The following is a 22648-nucleotide window of genomic DNA, read 5'->3' as shown; positions in this document are numbered from 1 at the left end:
ACTTCTTGGAAAGCATGCAAGATGCCTATGTAAAGTATGCTGTAATTAAATTTTCTTCAAACATTTGGAAGTTTGATTGTGATCATTGGGAAACTCTGAAGCTCGGATGGATTGTATCAAACATGATTCTGAAAAATATTAAATGGTCAAATGTAAAAATGGTCTTCTATTTGTAAAAACTCTTTTATAGAGTTTGTTCAGAATTGGCATTAAGGTCAAATGTTTCAATTGAAAAAGTAACAGAATTGGTTCAGTTGCTTCTCTTTCTGTCTTTGACGCAGTTAAAACCAATTGCATCCACTTGGCTTGTGGAGTACAGCAGATTAAGACATTTATAGGAATGATTCTGGAATCAGTATTGTCCTTGATTATCATTTGAATGAATGATGAACTGCCGCAATTATAATGTTCCAGGTGTTACGATAAACTAGGAATCTTACTTTATTTCAGTTGTGACTCCATTTGATATTGTATTTTACCAGATCATTTCTTAGGATTTCAAGTAATGTGCAAGATCATACAAGTTCCAGTGCCAATTACTGCACATTTTTACTATATTTTATGGATGTGCTTATGAGCTTTAATATTGTCATTGACTCTACCAGGAAGCTTTATAACGTCTGATTTTTAGGTATTATGTTATAATTATCAAGTTTCCATCTCCAAAGTATAAGGTTAGTATTTTAACCAGTCAGTGAAATGAAAATAACAGAAATTTACATGTAATTACTGTATTTCTTGCCAAATCACAAAATTTAAACATACTGAGAGAACCCACTGCATAGTAATGGGAAAATATGTACAATTCAAGTGGAATATAGTGAAGTCACAAACTTAGAAGGCAGGTTACCTTCAGGGCATAGTACTAAGTTAGAATAGAAAGATATATCACAAATGAAGGCATTCTTTGAGAATCAACAAGGCAGTTTTTTTTTTTTCTAATACTAGCTTGTTCAGTAGACTTGACAAAACAAGCTTATGACTAAAGAAAGAGATGAAATAACTACATTAAGGCTAGAAAAATTTTACCTAACTGCATATCTAAGTAAAAGAAATTCCACCCAAGATTTAGAGAACCTGTTATCAGCCTTTGGTAAAACCCCAAAATGTTGAAAAAATTATCAATAATATTTTTGATAATCCAGTGCTTATCAAGCCTTCAAAATGACTGTACAAATGAAAATATCAAATCCTCAGAAAGATATTGTACTGTACTCAGTTATTAGTAGTTTTTCTCATCATGACAAGCTGAAGCATATTTGACCAGTGTACAAGGCCTTCAATTTGCCACTTACACTTACCTGTACAGTGCACTAGTTTTTAAATTCTTTTAAAAACATAAGTTATACTGCAGTTAGTAAAGATTGCACCATTTGATTTTATCCCTCTACCACGGTAGTTGTACTGTATGAATATTTTCGAGAACTATACTCTGCATTAAGCTGGATGTCTGCTCGTGCTTCAGTCAGAGAATATGGATTAGAGGGTGATATCTTCATGTATAATTCCTGTTTTCCTTAAAAAAAAATTTATTGCTTAACATTCATATGAAATTATATATTCTTGTATATTGGTTGGTATGTATATTACAGGTTGTACTAACAGTATACTGTATGTATTAGCTATGGCCTGAAGTGTCTTGGTTTTTCCATTACTTGCATTTTGTATTTATAATTCAATTTATAATTCATTATCATTTTATATTCACATTTCTTTGTAGTTTTAAGGTTGACTTTTTTTAATGAATGTTACGTTTAGTGTACATAATGACTTCATTTTGTAATTAGACAATAAAGAAAATTAGATGACCAAATAGTTTTTTCTTTCAGTTGCCCTTTTCAGTGTTAATTAATTCCAGTATAGTACAGTGACTTAAACCTTAGGGTTTTCATTAGACATAGTGGATTGAAAAATATTTTAAAATTGCACCTAAAACATAACTGTTGGAGCTTCGTGTTTATCACTATTACTACAGAACTGTAAATCGAGGCATTTCACCTAATTTGTAACCCCAGCTGGTCAGGCCATTTGGTGAAATTTTATGCCTAAAATTTACAGTATATAAGCCTTATATCTAGGAGACAAACCAGATATGAAAATCTATAATAACTCATATTTATATCACACTATTAAAGTAAAGGTACATGATGGTAATTCCATGGTGCAAATTGTTTTGTAACTGAAACATGTATTGTCAGCTGTCTGGTATCAAGACAACAATGCTGAGGAGTCTTTACACAGTATTTCTGCGAGGGAAGAACTCTTTTGATCATAACATTTTTAAAACCATTTCCTTCTATGGCGTTGATATGTGAAACGAGTTCTATCTGCTTGTGTCACTTCTGTCCTTGCATGACTTGCCATCTGGTCCAGACCTTCATGTACCGTATGTCCTTCCTCCGTGACTCCTGTGACTTCATGCTGGTCTTCATCATAACTTGTCTAACTAGTTTTCATAGTTTCTGAGTGTTTTGAAGACTTGTCCATGGACCAGCAAGACCTGTCATCCCAGCCAGAAATCCCTCGTAAGGAGCGAGTGCCATCAGTGCACTGTAGGCATTACTTATGGTTCTTTGCAGTGTCCCTTCAGCCTCAAGGCTCAACCCCTTTCATTTATTTATCGTACCTCTGTTCATGTAATCATTCTTCCATCTTACTTTCCACCCTCTCCTAACAACTGTTTCATAGTGCAACTGTAAGGTTTTCCTCCTGATACACTTTTAAAACCTTCTTGCTGTCAGTTTTCCTTTCAGTGCTTAATGACCTCATAGGTCCCAGTGCTTGGCCTGGCCTTAGTTTTATATTCCAGTTCCTTGCCAGAAATCATGTACATTATGATGTCAATATTATTACTTAAGTCATTCGTGAGGGAAAATTATGAATAATGTTGGTTAATCTTCTAAACTGGCCAACAAAATTATTAAATCACTTTTTTCAACTTCATTTTTTGCTCATTTCTCAATTTATTATAGGTACTTAAGTGTTAGTAGAGGTTTCGACTATGTTGCATTCTTTTTGGCTACAGGCTTAAGTGAACACTCAAATATACTAATAAAACAATTTCATTAAAGTAATCCGTTAATTCCGAGACACGCACTAATACGCTAATGAAAATGGTATTGTATAATACCAGCTTTTCTTCTCACATAATGTAAGCTATCTTGCTTTTCTCATTTTTAAGTGATTCCTAACCTGTTGTTTGTGAGTACACTTCACAAAGTGATTAAACTTATACATGTGATCATCAAATGTTTGCAGACTAAGATCTGATAAAGAAATGATGCTTTCGATGTAAAACTTCTCAGTAAATGAGCAGAATTGTTCTTTAGAATTTCAAGTAAATTATTGTGTAAACTGCCAAATTATTTAAGGTATAGTAAATGTAACAATGATGAGTTTCCCTAAGCAATTTTAATTTACACTGAGTCATTCAGACTCGAAACTATTAACCCTTAAGGGAAAATTTAATTTGACAAAAACAATTTTTTCAATATTTTTTTTTAAATAAGCTTGTCGACTATCCATTTTTGTATATAGTATTTGGGATATAATGCAATGCAAACAAAAGGAACCTTTGAGGATAGCCATATCATTCTCGTCCATGTTCCCAAGGATCCACAATAACATTGTTAAAGGCTCGAGTAGAAATTTATAAAAGCTTTCGAATCCCTCTGGGTTCAATTTTGACTGAACTCGAACCCAGAGAAGGGTTCGAAAGTTTTTATAAATTTCTCCTCTAGCCTTTAACAATTATATTATTGTGGACCCTTTAGAACATTTATGAACTCTCGTGACAGTGGGTTTTTCTCCCAATTCTCGTCCATGTTAGGTATTTTTGGTTGGTGAGGTGGGAGAGTTGCTATTACAGTCAACCGTTTACTCTTCATTTTAGTGTCCTACTCAATTTTATGATTAACTGCAGTTGCATTTGCAGTAAGAAGTTTTATTTTTGTTATTGATTTTTCATGTAGATCGCAGTGTGACTGATGTCATGAGCAATGCATCTTAAGAGGAAAGCATCCTTACTGTACCTATGAAATGTGCAATGTAAATGTTTATTCCAAGAGTTAGTTCTCAACATTAATTCTTCGTTCATTAGAGTTTATTTTACTCTGTACATCTTTTCCAATAAGAGCTTGTGGTTTTATTTTGCTATTTTTTCTACTGTTTGAGAAATCTGAGTAAAATCAACATGCCAAGAGCAAACATGTTCTTTGCTGCATGGAATCGATGTCTAAAATGCGCAACATGACAGTTACATAGATTCTGTGTTTGCTTCTTTTGTACTTTTTATTTGACGTAGTATAACACGCTTTTGCGAAGTTTTGAATTTGGAAATTTACATAAAGTTATTAGTTTTTCAGGTCAATATTATCGTAGGTAAATGGAATGGAGTGGATTATAGAATTTAGGCCAAAGGCCAAGCACTGGTAGGTCATTCAGCACTGACGGAAACAGAGCAGAAAGTTGTAACGGTCGGAAACCCTCCCAGTTGCACCACGAAACAATTGTTAGGAGAGGGTGGATAACAGGATGGAAGAAAGAGAATGTGAATGGAGGTACAGTCAAAGGAATGAAAGGGGTTGCATCTAGGGCAGAGAGAGCCATGATCTAGGGGCCGAAGGGAAGGAACGCTGCAAAGAACCCATGATTTATCATAGGCTTATGTCAAATATTAGCATACATTGGGCCGGTTTTTATATTTGGTCTAAATTTAACGTGATAACGATTAATTACGACTGCTTCTGCCTCATTACAGTATGACAAGATTCAATTTTCGTTGTCTGTATCAAATAGTATACTCGACATTTCATCATCTTCACTCATATCCACTCGTTATTCAACACTTTTCCATATTTCCCATATTGCTTTTCTTTGTATTAGTTTTCTGAGTTTCATCTTTTTGCTTATTGAAATTACAAGCCTTAAAGTAATAAATTTACTATTTTTCATAAGTTCCCTACTTCAGAGATTATTTTCAACCCGTGGAACCAGTTTTATATGGAAATGCTTTTGAGAAATAAAAGACAAATAGGCCTACAGTGAAGGCAATGCATAAGAATTTACTGCGACAATGATGAACGCACACACAATGTATATGTATATGTATATATATATATATATATATATATATATATATATATATATATATATATATATATATATATATATATATACTGTAAAGCCACAAATTTCATTTAATATCCAATACACTATATCTCTTGTATGACTTACACATCCCCTTGGGTGTGAGTTATCCCTCAGATATATTGAATGAGATATAAACAATATTTGTGGCTTAATATACATGAATATAGAGAAATTTACAAATACACATATATATATTATATATATATATATATATATATATATATATATATATATATATATATATATATATATATATATATATATATATATATATATAAGCGGATACTATGAATATGATTTGCACATAAGGTTCGAAATAAGCAATGTTATGTACCTTTCGAACCTTGTGTGAAAACCTCAAGAATAAAGATGATTGCTCTTATCTCTGGGTTCTTGCCTCTAATGAAAAAATAATAATAATAAACAGAGAAAATGTAGTAAGGTAAGAAACATTAGAAGTTTTGTCTTTCTTCACCAGTCGACAGATCGTGAAATCATTTAGCGAGAAGAAGAAGCTTCTCACTTCGAGTTCGACTGCAGTTGTTGACATCGAGATACGCTGTACACGTGATAGTCCGTTAATGCGAAATTAAAAGATTATTCTTATTCTTGCGGTGACTGTCGGAGAAATGAAAGTGAAACATCTTGTTATAGATGCTGCTGGCTTTGTAAAGAATGTACCACTTTGGGTGAGTGTAAATTAGAACGTAGGTTCTACACACGTCTGCAGTTTTACCGCAACTAGGGTAGGCTAGGCCAGCCTAGCTTAGCATACCCTTGGGAAACTGGTAAAAGGAACTTTTTAACTTGTATTTGTTTATGAATGTAATATAGACAAGTTTATAGCATAGACTAATGTCGGTAGAAGTATAGAACAGCTCCGGGTAATTTTTCGGAAGACTCCAGCCAGCTATTTTTTGGCGCCAGCTAGCCATTTTTGCATGGGGTTTTAATGCGAAAGTCCAGGAAATTATAGGGCACTAAAAGAACCTAAGGTAATTCTAAGCCGGCTGTCCGCGGTGAGTAGACTATTGCAATTGACGTTTTCTATTTTATTTTACTTCCGGCAAGAATTTAAAGTAATATTTTGTCGGCCGGCTGTAACTAAACTGTAATTGACCTTGAAGACTACGCTACCGACAGGGTAGATAAGACTGGCATTCAGCATGACCCCACCCCTCCATAGCTAAAACGGCAAAAAACCAGTGAACACCCCTAAAAATACCAACCTAATGTACCAGAGGGGTGTTTACTGGTTACATTTTTGCTGTATTAGCTATGGAGGCTTGACGGTGGGCTCGCAGTTTTTGGTTGCTAATTAGATTTACCCCGCTTTAATAATTCAAGTCGAGTCTTCAAAGGTCAGCTGCAGTTTAGTTACAGCCAACCAAAAAATATTACTTTAAATTCTAGTAAAGCAAGTAAAATAACATAAGAAAACGTCAATTGCGTAGTTTCAGCTCACCCTGACAGCAGGTGCTTTGAATTGTTAACCTAAAAATACCAACCTATCTAAACTAGGAGTGGCACTGGTTACATTTTTTGCCTTATTAGCTATGGAGGGGTTGCACAGCCATTGTCATACCTTATAAGTCGAAAAAATTTGAAAAGGTAATTTTTCTCTGTCATTAAGCATTTAATAGGTTATGTATTGAGAAGAAATTTTTTGTTTTGATGTGTTTTACCCAAGAAAAATATAAATTATTATAAAGTGGGAGGTGGCTGGAGTCTTCCGAAAAATAACCTTTACCCTTATGTTTTTGTGGGTCGACTGCAATTAACCTGTTGTTAACCTCAGAACTGATATGTTATTGGCCTTGTATGCTGGCCATCCTGGAATGTTGTCACGCATGAGCAGTGTCATGGGGGAACTTTTGTAAAAAGTGGAGTTTCCTTCACTGGGGGGTTCCAGGGAGCAGAGCCCTCCGACTAATTAGTATGGCCTAGTAGATTAGGTTAGGTTAGGGTATGGTTAGTATGGTTCCTTTTATAATAGATTTCCTTAGCCAATCCCTTTTTGAACATTTGGCTCCCTAGGCTAACTTTCGTATTCGCAGAACATTTCCATACAGTCCATGGGGAGCTGTTACTTTGAAATACTGGTAAATGTTGAAAAGTTGCCAATATCCCACAGTGGATAAGAGAATAGTTTTTCTGGTGTATTTCCATGCATTTTCAACGAATCTGGTGGAGCTGTTCATTGGAAATCCATAGTTTTGGAGTTGAGGGCTTTCAAACCACAACTCCAAGAAATATGGATTTCCGACAGAAAATCTCTATCAAATTTATTGAAACGCATGAAAATGCACCAGAAAAACTAGTCTGTTATCCAGTGTGGGTGTAAAACTCTTAACTCATGAAATCATGAACTATGATTGTGTGTAATGACACCCGGACAGTGTTTACATTTTGCATTACAACACAACTCGTCAGTACATCAGTTTTAGTTCGCATTTTGCTTATGGCTTCTGTTAGTTTTTTGCATAAAATGGATAAAATTTTATAAGTTGCCAATTTAAATTATTGCCATGTACCGTAGGGGTGTTTACTGGTTACAACTTTGCCATATTAGCTATGGGGGTGTCTGGTTATTGTCTTACCTTATAGGTCATAATTTGATGAGGTTTTTTCAAAAATGGGTAAAATTTTATGAGTTGCCAATATAAAATAATGCCATGTAATATAGGGGTGTTTACTGGTTACAGTTTTGGGTAAAATTTTATAAGTTGCCAATATAAAATAATGCCACGTAACATAGGGGTTCTTACTGGTTACAGTTTTGCCGTATTAGTTATGGAGGGGGGCCGTTATTGTCTTAACTTATAAGTTGTGATTTGATGAAGAGCTCTTTTAAAAAATGTAGGTTACGATTTCATATCATGTATTGGCGACTTATAAAGTACTACCAAAGTGGGCCTGTTTATCAGATGTGTCAAATACCAGCAATTCATAAAATAAAATTATTTACCTTAATTACTGTCGGAATTTTCCAATTCCTCATCAGTGGCCAGGAAGTCTTCTGGAAGTTGACGGGCTTGATTTCCAAGGGGCTTATAAAGTTTAGCAGCCTCAAGGAAGAAGTGGTGGTGAGCGTTATCACCGAAAAAGTCTAAAAACAAGTATCGACCAAAGTATTGTTTGAAATACTCGATCCTCATACCTGGACATTTGACCTACTCTTTTATGCTTTTCCAGTGTCCCTCAACAGTCTTTGTATGGACACTGTGATCATCTGGATCCACAAAATTTTCACTTTGGTTCACCACTCGGTGGGTGTAGCCTTCTTCTGAAAGGGTCCTGTAGGCAGCCCACCCATCACTCATAACAATAGATCCCTCACGAAAAGATGTCTGAATTAATGGTATGAGGGTAGCTGCACTTCTGTCTTGCCCCTCTTCTTTGTGAAGGGGGACCAAGAATTTCTTTTTGGAGACACACTCTATCCCTCCAAAAAGCCAAACATTATTCAAGTGTCTCCCTCTCTCATACTTCCTTTTTCCGAAAAAGGTCTCGTCTATTTCAACGATGAACCCCGGACCACCAATGGGTTCTTGATTATTTAGCCAACTCACGGTAACCTCAGAACAAAAACTGTCAGTGATTGACAAATAAACCTATTTCCCATGGGGGTAAGTGAGTATTGTCCAAAAAAGTGCCTTTGTATAGACTGAGGCTATAAGAACATTGCTTCCTGTTCTTTGATTTTGCAATCTTTATATATCGTCCACAATAAAATTGATGGCGATCACTATGGTATGTGCACTGTTCATTGCAATTAGGGCAAATTACTCCCTTGGACAAAACTCCGTGAGCTTGCAAATACTCAATAAAATCTTCACTTTTTGAATGAAAATTATGAATGAAAAGCCACTGGTCAGAAGGACAACCATTACAAGTTGCCTCTACAATAGCCATGCTTGAGAATAACGATCTAAAAATTCAAATGAAAGTACGATACAGGCCTAATGGCATTTTTTAGATAATTGGCTAAGAAATTCATATGATATAATATTGCTGATAGTATCTTGTCATCGGAAATCTTATAGTCTGGGAGGGATTTCAAAAAACGCGCCTACTGGAAGCAATCACATTCATTGGAGATTTGAATGCATAGGTGGAACTTCAGCTAGACGGTCTGCAGTGAAGATGTACAAAACGTGGGGACAGGAGCGATTTCAGGCGGGGTAAGATGAAGTTGAGGCTTAGAAAAATTTCAGTTTTACGGAAGAGTAAAAATTCGGGTTTTTCAAATAAATTCATTATACAGGCAGTCCCCGCTTAACAGCCGGCTCAGTTAACGGCGATCCAGTTTTACGGTGCTTGTCTAGTGATGAAACTCAGCAATTTTTGGCGCTGAAAATCGCCAATTTCCGCTTATTAGTGCTAATAATTGGGTATTGGTGCCGATACATATGTAACAGAGGCGTCGATAACTGAAAATCGTCAAAAATCAGTGATTTTTGGTTAGCGGCGATTTTCGGTTACCATCACACCCTCAGAACGGAACCCCTGCCGATAACCGGGGAATGCCTGTATATATAAATTTTTGTTTGCGGTTAGTGGTATTGGGGTTCAAAATGTTAGTTTTGAGGAGCTCTGCACAACTGTGTAGGTTATATAGCTCTATCATATTTTGGTCACTTGTAAACCATTACTAAAATACCATTTCCTTCACCGAAGGGTTCAGAGGGCGGAGCCCCCCACCTAAGTAACACGACCTACTAGGTTAGGTTAGTATAGTTCCTTACCCAGTCTCTTCTTAAACATACAGCTCGCTAATGACTTGCACATGCACGGAACCATTCCATAACAACAACACGACAGTCCAGTCTGTCTCCCAACGATTTACCCCACCCAAAACCCTGCGTTACCTAAGGGTCCCCAACCATGTTGGGTAGAGATATGAGGTGGCTGACAATAGACAACACCACCTCCTTCATCAGCAGCACTAAAAGTATATGAAAAATCCTCTCTGTTGTTATCTGATTCAGCAGGTGATCAACACGCTTTGATTACCCTGAATTATGGTTTGACTCTGGTGGCTCTCAGTGGCCACACACTGATGCATAACAAGGAGATGCCTGGGTACTAGTGGATATTCATCAGCTACGTACCAGGGGAAATGAACCGTCATCTGTAGTTGATGTAGTCAACGGGGTATCTCTCCAATCAGAGCTTCTACAGTATGCAGCAGTTAGCAGACTTTTTCACCTTCACCGTGAGAAGCTTCTCTTTGTCTTAGCCATTAAAGGCCATAGAGCTGCCCTTGGACGAGTCCTTCGGTTGAAGGAAATAGATCTCTCATCCTCGGGAGCAATCTATACTTCTGAGAAGTTTCAAACAGTCCTGCCCACTTGGGGAGCTCAGGCCCCTTAGTGGGTTGCGATTCTTATCTTAGGAGCCTAGCTCATATGCCATACAAGCTGTTGAGTGGATTGTCAGATAGAGTTGTTACTCTAAGACTGATTTTGTTTCTTTGCTTATCCTAGCCTTGGTGAAGAGAGTCGGCGAGCTTCATAGCCTTCTCTGCTAGCTCTTGGGAAGGGGATCTGAGACTCAGAATCCGTACGTTCCTGATGCTGAATTCGAGTCTATTTCAGTTCCCTCCAAAAGGACTTTGTGGATATAATCGGAACGAGATGCTACTTTGATTAGAGTACTGCAGTACTACCTTCAGAGAACTTGGCATCTCAGGCCTTAGTGTCAATGCCTCATTGTTAGTTCCGGCTTGGCCATGGAAGAGGTGTCCAAGATCACTGCCTCTTTTGAGCTTCGTGAGACAGCAATGGGCTTGCTCTTCATTTGATGAGTTAAGCAGGAGTTCGGTCCAGGCAAGAGATCACAAAGTCAGGGGCATCACCTTGTCCCTCACATTCCGGAAGAACCTGTCGGTTCAGCAGATACAGTAATACAGGCAGGTAGGTATGTGGTTGCACCAGACCACATTTTTCTCATATCTTACTTAGATGGTTTGGATGCATATCCCCCCCTCCCTCTAGGCAAGGGGAGAGAGGGATAGACAATAAAGCAAACCCATTGGTCTTATTAGCAAGTTTTATTGTCTCCAACACTCTTGGGTTCTTCTAAGTCTTTATTCAAAGTAATGACACAACTCATTACTTTAAGCCCAGAAGTCTAGCAGTTGCAACATTCCATATGTCCAACAAGCTCAAGGCACAGGATTCCTTCCTAAGCTCTTCCAGACCAGGAAGGTATTCCTTGGGTGGTAGAACCAAACCAGTCAGTTCAGAGATTTACCCAGACTCCACCCTCCAGTGGGTAAGTGTCCTATATAAAGACCGAAGGTTTGTATTTGTGTAGGAGCAAATTGCAAATTTTTAAAGTAATTTGTATTTTTCTTTACATTTACAACCCACCTCAGCCATCCCTCATTCTCTCTTGTCGGTAACCAACAACCTTGTCTGAAAGTTAACAGCCATTCCAGCTCGCGATTCACAAGCAAAATCCTATGTAAAGACCTTCAGGTTTGTATGTTAGGAAAAATACAAGTTATTTTAAAATTGCAGTATTTTGTGGTTCGGTAGATCTAAAAAAAAAAGACAAGTAGTGAAATATGTTAACGCCTTTTTACTCTGCATTGGTAAATGGAACTTATGGTATCTGAGCAGTATCAGAAGTCCGTTGAAAGGGGCATGTACAACTTGTCCAAATGTGTTTAGGCATTTTGGCATATGGTATTGTCAGTAGAGCTGGAAGCTTGTGTTTTCGGGTCACAAATCATGGTCAAATCTTATGTTTTCTCTACAGGAATATGGGGAAGAATTGTATAGCATACCAGAAGTAATAGCAGAGCTCCGTGATAAGGCAACACGACAGAGATATGAGTCTTTACCGGTGGCTATTAAAATGAGAGAGCCTCAGCCATGGGCAATAAGATTTAGTAAGTAGTAGTGGATAAGTGCATTATACAATTACGGTTCTCTTCAGTGTGAAAAGTTTTTTAAGACAAAAGTGGTCTTGTATAAACATGCTGAGCACATGTAGGTGACTTCTATGGTCAATGCTGTTAAAATTTAAGTGCTAGTAATAGGTATTCAGATTTTTTTGTGAGTGGAACATACACATGGTTGTCATGGGTTTTGGGCTTTGATAAAATAGATTCATTTGAAAATACAAAGCAATGGCCAAATTTGGTTTTGAAAACTAGTTGCCATTTGCTTGAAAGAAATTTAACTAATTGATAAAAGGACAAGTTTTAATTCTGTAATGACAAATGAACTAAAGACAGTAATTCTAACTCTTTTATCATGTTCCAAACACACTGATATTTATTTAAATAATAAATGTGATTGCTGTGGCATATGATTATAAATGCTAAAAGTTTATACTGAATGCTAAGTAAGTTTGGTCTGATATACTGTACAGCAATCTGTATGCATGTGCAAGGAATTGGTTCCAGCCCTCTGTGTGTAGGCCTGAATTTGTGCTAGATAGCAAACCCCACATGATAGTGTACAATGCACTGCAAATACTTTTTTTGTATGCATGGTGCAGAATGACAGGTGGTCAGTGTTTCCTGCTCACCTGTAGATACACATGTGATGCTGTTTCTTTTTTTTTTTATCATTAACTTTGGAAGATTAGAAGGAGGTTGAATTCATAAGTGTTTGAGAGGATTTATATTCAGTACAGGACCCTTTGAGTTAGAATTTATTGGAAGACTAAAAGAAGCCCAAATAAAACTAAGATTTGGAAATCAAATATGAAAATTGCATACAAAAGTAAAGATATACATGGCTGTTGTGATATGTATTGCTTTACAGACATGTATCGTGGTATGATAGTGAAACTCTTATCTAAAAGATTTTGTTAATTTGAAAATAAAGCTTCTAGAAGCATAGTAGGAATTAGATATAATAAGACTGTTTTAGAAATTACTTGGTTTGGTGTATGGTAAATAGTAAATGCATTATGTGAATCTGAGGTTGGGTTGCAAATGATGTATCATCAGAATATCAGAGAGTTATCAGAAGCTATATAGTTCAGATGTTGAAACTTATGCATATGTCTTAAATCTTGTCAGTAATTGTCAGTTAATCAGCTTTTTCTTACAAATGTTTTCTGTTAATGATAATTGGTTCATATCTTTACAGTCAACCAGTTCTCAAAGAAAACAGGCGATTATGCAGTGCTCTCTCTGGCTGATGTAAAGCTCTTGGCTCTTACTTACGAGCTGGAGATTGAAGCTTGTGGAGGTTCAGATCATCTGCGCACCGAACCGCAAAAGCCCGTTATTGAAGGGCCTTCAAATTCAACGAAAGATGACAAACCGGATCTGGAAGGCTTTCATTTACCCAAGGAAAAGGTACTGTATTGGAGTAGCATGTATCTGAACAATAACAGGTGATTAAATAGGAAGATTTTGGTGACTAAAAATCAGCTCTACTGTTTTTATATATGGAAAGGTTAAAATTTGTTTTTCATTCTTATACCATGATAATGTGCCTCTTGTATTAAGGGGTTGTTAGACGTTTCTAAATGGTTTTCCATATTTTGCAGCTTATGAACTCAAGGAATACAAAATTTTTCTTGAAAAGTGATCCAAACTGGATGAGTTTTTTGGAAAAGAACACATTACTTAAATCAATTTTATTTGGTAGTGTTGTTTCTAATTATTTACAATATGTTTTTGATATTTCATGCAGCTCGACAACTTTAGGATCTCGCCTGAAACTCTTCCTTCTGAAACTCAGCCTGGTGATACAATAATAAGTCATGCTTTTGATAACACTCATTCTGATACATGCGACTATAAAAGTCCAGTCACAGATACATCCAGTGATCAGGATTCCATTCCGTCTCCTGCTCACAGTGCACCACATATTGGTACATTGACTCAAAGCAAGCTGAAACTATATTATGGTGCCACATGGTAGGCCTTGAAGATTTTCTTACCGAGCATAGTTATATAGGAGGCCATATTCCCACTTCAGATGATTCCAATGTATATGGAGTGCTTATCAAAGAGTACCCACAGTTTCGACCCTCACGTAAAGATAAATCTGCCCTGGCTCTTTCTGCTTTCATTCTACCTCCTTCGAGTAACATGCGTCCTCTACACTCTACTTTTCCTTGTATAAGAAGATGGTCGTACCACATATCTTCATTCTCAGAGGAAGAAAGGAACCTGTTTCCCTCTTCGAATAGAGATGTAGGAGAAGTTCTTCATGAATTTGGGACAAGATTACAAAATAGGGTAAATTACCACAGTGAAATGAATCCAATGTTGACAGTAGTTTTTGAATAAATTTCCTTTTTTAGTTTTGTGTCAGCATTTGTTTTTGCATGAAAGCATGTAACACTTTTATTTTGCTTGTAGGTTGTACATAATGAACACATTTTCTTGTCATAGATGTTATGTCCTGGTTTTTTCTTTAGAATTGCTTGTAATCATTGGCTAGGTATGTGATAAATTGGAAGGATTTTATACAGATTGATCATAAATTCCATATAGGCAGCTGCCAGTACTGTGCCTCTTGCAGCACGCGAGGCAACATTAAGGGTTCTTTACAAAGTCCTTTCAGTCCCAGGTATATTGCAATCTACCTTATACTTCTCTTCATTCCCTTTGGTCATCTCTTAGCTGTCTATCTTTTTTAACATTTACTACCATTTGAACGTTCAATTTCAGAGAAAAGCCTTGAAATCAGCCGTAGGAGAGTCTAGAAAGGAAACTTATAGTTATACAGTAGTTAGGATACTTAATGATTGTTATAGATAGACCATGAATTGCTACTTGTGCAGCATAGGGATTTAAATTGCCCTAATGTTGATTCACAAGAAGAGTATGTTTTTACTTGGAACTTCTTGTTTTTCATGTTATTGCCAGTACTGTGGGTAGTATACTGCAGGTCGGTTTGTTCCCCAGTAACCTTGTGAAAGGAAAAGATGACTTGAAAATATTAATGTTGAGTTTAATCATAAGGAATTTTAATTAAAATGCATGATTACTTACAGTGAACCATTGGGTTTTGCAGGTCAAGCATCTGTTTTGCCTATACTATATTTTGGTTGGATGTTATTATTATTATTATTATTATTATTATTATTATTATTATTATTATTATTATTATTATTATTATTATTATTCTGAAGATGAATCCTGTTCATATGGAACAAGCCCACAGGTGCTGTTGACATGAAATTCAAGCTTCCAAAGACTATGGTGTTCATTAGAAAGAAGCAATAGAAGGCAGTAGGAAATCAGTGAGTAGAAAAGAAAAAAAATTGACAAATAATTAGATAAAAATGTAAGTAAAATAAAAGAAAAATTATTTTAGGGTAGTAATGCATTTCAACTTCGCTTGAACCTTTGAGGTTCCAATTGCACAATATCTTTAGGGAGACTGTTACACAGCCAAATGGTGTGAGGAATAAAGAACCTCTGTACTGCATATTGTCGCTGCAGTTCAGCAAATCTAATTGCTCTTGGCAGGAAAAGAGGATCAATTACAAACGAGACCATCCAGTGATGGTCCAAGTCATAAGTGCTAACGTTAGGAAACGGAAACCTACCACTGCGAACCACTCTATCTATGAGACAAATCTCTAGCAGAGGCAGACATTCACACCAGAGAACAGTACAGTATTATAGTAAAGGAAAGACAAATGGCTTAAAACAGGTTGCATTGATTTTACCACTGTTATAAATATATGAAGTCCTACATACAATACCTAACTTCCATGCAGCATTTGATGACACTTTCTTTACGTTTCTCAAAAGTAAAGACGTTAGTCAGAAGTTATATCAAGTATAGTTAAAGCTGCAGACTCATTCAGCAGAGTCCCAGCCACTCAAAGTGGAGGATGGGGTGGAAAATCAGTATGAGATCTACTAAGCAATAGTTTTCATTTTACTGGAGTTTACCCTAGTACCCCACTGACTCCACCAGTCACTAATCTGCTCCATGTCACAATTGAGACTAAGGGCAGCATCATTTCTAGTAGGTGCAGACTTTACTACGCTCGCAAGTGTTGTATCATCGGCTTAGTGGACAATCTTGTTTTGCAGACCAGCAACCAACCATATCATTTTATATACTTTAAAAATAACAGTGGACCAAGAGCACTAGCCTGTGGAACTCCAGACAGAATAGGTTATGGTTTGCTAAAGATCCCATCAACAGCAGCTCACTGCTGCCTACCTGTAAGGAAATCCTAAAACATACCCACCCACTCTAAGATTCTGAAGTTTATAGATAAGTGCCTTATGATTTATGAAATAGAAAGCAGCACTAAAATCTATTTGAATTACTCTACATCAAAACCCTTATCAAGGTTCCCTAGCAAATGGCATGTCAGATCTGAGAGAGGATCCAGTAACTGGATATTGCATAGTTTTCTAGTTAGAAGACTTCCCATTTTTATGTCCATTGCCTTAGTGTTTGAGGGAGTTTAGTGCCAAACTGCCTCTTGTACTATTGAAATACTTTGGTTGTAATCTTGTGTATATTTCGATTAACCCGACCTCTTACCGACTGATCATCACCCTGTATGAACTGCAGTCTGAGTAGGACAAAACGAGTGTTTGTATCTGCACCATTGCTATATTGCAAATTGTATAATTGAAGAGTATTTTCAGTAGGATTAGTAAATGTAGAGCACAATGATTTTTTTATTTTAGCCATAGAGAAAAGGAGTACAGTAATACCTCGATCTTATGTGTTTCGAGTTGCGCGAATTCACAGACACTCAAACTTTTCATTGGAACCTAACTAACTGGCGCATGCAATTTTTGACAGACCCGTGACATTTCCAGAATCCTCAAGAAACCCTGCAGATGTGTTTGTTTAATTTTTTGAAGTAATTCATAAGTTTTCATGCTTTTATGTGTAAAATCTGTATGAAAAATGTATTGTTTTTATTTTTGTACATGCATAAATATGATACAAAGGTAATTACAGCACATACAGTAGGACCTTGATTCATGAACACATTATCCCGTGAACAAATTGATTCACGAACTCATTTTTGAAACACGAACATGATCTGATGGCCAAAATTTGAAAAATGTGAGCAATCACTCATTTCACGTGGGTGCATCCGAGGCGCTGTGGCGCCTGCCATCTTGTTGTTGTAGGGTACTGTACATCTCCCACGCACTTCCACTTACGCTTAGTCTGTTTTTTATTTCGGTCTTGAGTAGTCACGCGTTCAACTCCACAGAGTAGCAGAAGGAGCTGGCTCGGGAGCCATCAACTGACGAAGAGGAGGATGGGGAGGAAGTTATAGATGCCAGCATTGAATTGATTAAATCCACAATGGAAAAGTTGAGTGATGTTCAGTATTTCCTCAAGTTGTACCATCCAAACAAAATTGTTACGAACAGGATCGTGAACATGGTCAATGAAAATAAAATTAATCATTTTATAACAGGTATGCAAGGAAGGAAAAGGCAACAGACAATGAGTAAGTTTGTGATTAAAAGTGCACAAAAAAATCCATAAGAGATGATTCTCTAGAACGAGATCTCCCCAACCAGGATACGGTACATGGGTTCTCCCTCTGTGCAATAACCTCCTCCCCACGCACCCTCCTCTTCTCTCGTCTCTCAAGCCAGAAGTCATGGTAGCCAAAGTAAGTGTTCACTTTTTAAATGGTTTTTAATTTTGGTTTACTATTATAAATTATATTATTAGATATATTAAGGTTTTTCACACTTTGTTTAATATCTGTGTAAAATAAAACCTAAAATACGTAATTTATAATGGTTCATAGGGGTCATGAACAAATTAATCGTATTCCCGCTAAAGCTTATGGGGAAATTAACTGTAGGTCGTGAACATATTGGAACGTGAACAAAGTTTAGGAACAAATTGTGTTCATAAATCAAGGTCCTACTATATAGTTAGTGTACCTTCTACAAGATGTGATACCCATTTGCAAAGTTACTGCACTTTTCAAAAGATGATACCCCTGCAAAAAGGGGTTGTTTAATTTTTGAAGTTAATTATAAGTTTTCATGCTTTCAAGTGTAAAATCACTATGGAAAATTTGTATTATTTATATTTTTGTACATGAATATGACACGAGGGCAGAACAGTCTCTCTCTCTCTGCCCATGTCTCTCTCTCTCTCTCTCTCTCTCTCTCTCTCTCTCTCTCTCTCTCTCTCTCTCTCTCTCTCTCTCTCTCTCTCTCTCTCTCTCTCTCTCTCTCTCTCTCTCTCTCTCTCTCTTTAACATGTACCCTCTACACATTACATACATGTTTTCTTTATTTTATTGAATTGCACCTTCGTTATGACTGTGACTTAAGCTTACGTAGAGATGCAAAGAAAACATCTTTTACTCAGTGAGTGAAAAAGAAAATAGCATCCCATGAATTAGGGTTAACATTAGTATACGTACATACTTACTGTAAATGCGCTAGTGTGGCAAATACAGTATCCATTACGATACTGTACTCTATTTTTATGTCAACCATTTATTTCTTTTTTAAGAGTAATGCATTAAGGTAACTTTTAAATGAAATTACAGTAACTTAAATATCATTTAAAAGTTAGCTTAATATTTTGCGAGCATGATTGGGGTCACATTTAGTGTTCAAACTCTAAAAATAAGCATTTATTAGCATGTTTAGTGACAGCACCAAATGCACATCAATCCTTGCTTTATGCAAGGGGTTCTGGAACCTAACCTAGCGTAAGTTCGAGGTATTACTGTACCTTTATTTTTTTTCTTTTCTCTTGTTTTACAGTATTGTTTATTGGGAACAGAGATGTAGTAGGTGTTAATCTGTAAATTTCTTTTATAATTTGTTGCACAAATAGTTTATTGTTGCACATTTTCTTAGTAAAATTTTCCAGTTGTTTTTCTGTCTTTTCTAGTTATGTAACTATCGTTACAGGAGGAAAGTTGCAAACTACCTGAGCTTATTGGACAGAACGCAGCGCTTTTGGAGAATGTTTTGCAAGAGGATATAAAATCCTTATCACTAAATCGTAAAGAGCATCTTGATGAACAGGGTAAAGAAATTAGTGACAAGGAGGATGATTTGAGTTACTCAGCAGATGAGGGCAGTCTTCATGCCAAAGAAACAGATGAAGGTAATTAAAATTGTGTGCAGTCGTGAAAAAATATCTTTAATATTATATTTTTATTTAAGAACATGATTGCAGGTGTGTAATTGTCATTTATTAATCTGTTTTCCTGCATTTTATAGTATGTAGTTGTTGCTACACAATATACAAACCATTGGTCTTTACACAGGAATATGCTTCAGCACAGCTGGAGACCAGCCGTGTAACTTTGAACCTCTGACAACCTCTCTGAAAAAAACAGAAAAAAATACTAATGTAATTACACTGGAACCTTACACTCCAGTACACAGCAAACCCAAAAGAAGTAAATATCGTCTTGACCCAACCTTGACTCACTTCGACTCCCTCTTTGGGAGTGGAAGTTGGTCAAGGTTTCTAACCTTAGAAACAGAACAGAAAATTTCAGCACTAAAGTCAGAGAACTACCTATTAAACAGACATTCAACAACAGAAATGTCATTTAGACAGATAAAAGATGTGGCTTATAAAAACCACAACTAAAGAGTCAGTCTGAGGACTATATGTCTATAACAGCAATAGATAATATTAATGTAAAAATTAAAAAGCATGACACAATGAATAGCATTCAGGGTACCATTGTGCTTCCTGAGAGCAGTGACAAACCAGTCAAAAAGAATATTCTCTCGGACTCTCTTGAAAAAAGATATCCCAGAGTCCAAGATTGTGAGTAAACAAAAAAATAGGAAAATGTTACAAATCACAAAAAGAAAATTTGAGGGTCAAGATCTATCCCAAAAAATCAAAGTTTTAGGTCAAAACAGAGAAATAAGGCCCCATGTCCCAAAGCCATTACAGAGTCAAAACTGTAGTAAGTATGGGCATACAAAAAAATATTGTTGAAACGAATCTGTGCGTATTTTGGATCTGGAGAACTTGCCAAACAATGGAAATGCAGCGAACCAAAATGTATAAACTGTGGGCAGAATCATCATGCAAGATCCGAAGAATGCATGTATTGCGTACTGTATACAATACGGAATTGAAAATGTTACAAGAAAGAACAGGGATGTCTATTAGAGAGGCCAAATTAGAATTGAAAGTGAGAGGAATTCAAGATCCTGCTAAGAAATTTACATATGCCTGAATAACAAGAACTAATAATGAAACAAAAATACATACAGATAGAAGTAGCAAAATGCGGGAAAATAAATCTCAAAAAGAAAATAAATGTTTTACAGAAAAAACTAAAATGGTAAAGAATTGAGAAACAGGCGCAAAGGATATGGGTAACATTTTATCAAACTCATTTGAAATGTTAATGCAAATAGCACAAGATAATGATACTACTACAGAAGAAACAGGGAAATCGTGGAGTGGAAATTAAAGATGATAAAAGGCCTTTGGAGAGAACACCACCCAAAATGAAAAAACCAACTGTAATTAGAGCAACATCTGTTAAACCAAAGACAAAGGATATGAAGAACGAACAAAAACAGACTAAGAATGTACCTTTATACCTTTATCTCCTAAAATAATAGTAAAACCTATGGATTCAGATATCCAAAACACTTAAGTCGAAGATAAGAATGATTATGTCAATGGAGGAGAGATTACTCCATCACCAATAATTGGTACAAAAGCAAATGAAACAAGGAATCTACATGAAAACACATGTGGATGTAATCATTGTTTTGTAGAATTGTGCAATAATAACAAAAACATAACACAAGATGGTTTAACAAACATTATAAGAAATTTTATGAAATATAAAAAAAAGAAACCACAGATTTGAGTACCTGTGAAAAAGGTTGCATGTGCATTGAGCACTTAGTATATTATAAAGAAAAACAAATGAATTTTGTGAGTAAATTATTAGAAAAAATCCAAGTTGATAAAACAAAAAAGAGAGAGTAAAACTCGACCGCTATAATAAAATATTTTCAGTAGCTATATTATACAGTGCAACATAAGGAGTCTACAGATCAGATACACCTAGGAGAAATACAACAATTACTAAAAGAATATGAACCAATAATATTATGTTTACAACAAGTCAACAAAACAGTATCAACAATAGGTAAATATACCTTAGCATCTACATCTAGAGAGGAAGAAGGAAATTTAGGTACTGCTGACAAAGTACCTGTAAACTTTACTAATCTGCAAATATCGAGTATTAGAGTACGAATAAAAAATTATAATTATGTAATTTATAATTTGTACAACCAACTTAATAAAAATTATGACACTGACAAACTTAAAGAATTACTTGATAAAACCAAGGAATCTACATTAATAGTAGGTGATTGTAATGCTCACAACCCGATGTCAGACTAATTGTACAGGTTCAAATAGAGCAGGATGTGAAATAGAAGAATTCGTAGATTCATGTAACATGTACTATATAAATGATAACGAAATCAGCTCATATTTATCTAAAACACGTGGAACATTTTCCTCAGTCAACTTAACTCTATCTACAACAAACATAATTGACAGATTGGATTGGAATACAGTTGACGACTTGCATACAAGTGATCATTTCCCAATATTAATTTCCTTATTACCAAATAATCCCATGCTTTTACAGCCGATTCTTTGTAGTAGAGAAAGCGACAGGGGTTTGGAGGACAGTCACGGACCTCTCTACCTTGAACTGATTTGTTCACCAGACTTGGTTCACAATGGAAACGACACGTTCTGTGCTCGCAACCATCAGGGAGTCCGACTTATGGTCTCAAGTTGTGCTCGGTCACCTGTCGTCCTTTGAGAAGCTGGTTCCTCATGGGCGGCTTCACCTTCGTTCCCTTCAGTGGAGAATGAAGGAGTTGTAGTCTCCAGCAAGGGACTCCCCGTTCCTTCCCATCCCTCTCTCGGAGGAAGTGAGACAGGACTTAGCCTGGTGGCTAGACAACAGGAACCTCGTAATAGGAGTGTCTCTACACACACCCTCCGGAGATGATTCTCTTCTTGGATGCATCAACTGAGGGATGGGGCGCACACCTGGAGGAATTGCTGATTTCAGGTGTGTGGAATCGGAGCAACAGGAACCTTCGCATCAGTATCCTGGAGCTCAAGGCAGCCTTCCTGGCACTCCAAGAGTTTCAGGATCGAGTGATTGGGCCCTCTGTGGTGTTGATGAGTGACAGCACCACAGTATTGGCATATGTCAACAAGCAGGGGCCCCAGTGTCTCTTCCGCTACACCTGTTGACAGTGCAGATGCACGAGTGGCCAGTTGCACACCCAATAGAGCTGACGGCCAGATACATCCCAAGCAAGAGGAATGTAGTGGCAGACAAGTTCAGTTGCCAGGGTCAGGTGATAGGGACATAGTGGTCCCTTCACCCAGACATTACAGAGGGACTGTTCGACCTTTGGGGTCAACTGTCGATCAGTCTGTTGGTCACACGGCACAACAGAAAGCTATAGATGTTTTGTTCCGTCGTGCCAGACCCATGGGCTGCAGCAGAGGAT

The 22648-nt window shown here is 36.6% G+C and overlaps 1 protein-coding gene across 7 annotated transcripts in view; it reads left to right on the top strand.

The window, feature by feature from the left end:
• Positions 1 to 5654: 5654 nt before the first annotated feature.
• Positions 5655 to 22648, top strand: part of LOC136851921 (RNA-binding protein NOB1-like) — a 68244-nt gene continuing 51250 nt past the window's right edge. For 3 of the 7 annotated variants that reach the window (XR_010857001.1, XM_067126280.1, XM_067126279.1), the window contains exons 1-5: positions 5655 to 5840; positions 11920 to 12052; positions 13266 to 13477; positions 13818 to 14368; positions 19019 to 19217. Coding sequence is in view for 6 of the 7 variants with exons in the window: in XM_067126280.1 (XP_066982381.1) it covers positions 14042 to 14368; positions 19019 to 19217 (526 nt within the window). In the remaining variant the exon portion in view is untranslated. The remainder of the gene's footprint in view (positions 5841 to 11919; positions 12053 to 13265; positions 13478 to 13817; positions 14369 to 19018; positions 19218 to 22648) is intronic. The other 4 variants (XM_067126281.1, XM_067126276.1, XM_067126282.1 and 1 more) reach the window with 2 other exon arrangements.

Source organism: Macrobrachium rosenbergii, chromosome 24, assembly GCF_040412425.1.
Source record: "Macrobrachium rosenbergii isolate ZJJX-2024 chromosome 24, ASM4041242v1, whole genome shotgun sequence".
Lineage (NCBI taxonomy): Eukaryota > Metazoa > Arthropoda > Malacostraca > Decapoda > Palaemonidae > Macrobrachium > Macrobrachium rosenbergii.
Note: the sequence above shows the minus strand (reverse complement) of the source record. Positions and strands in the feature narration are given on the sequence as shown.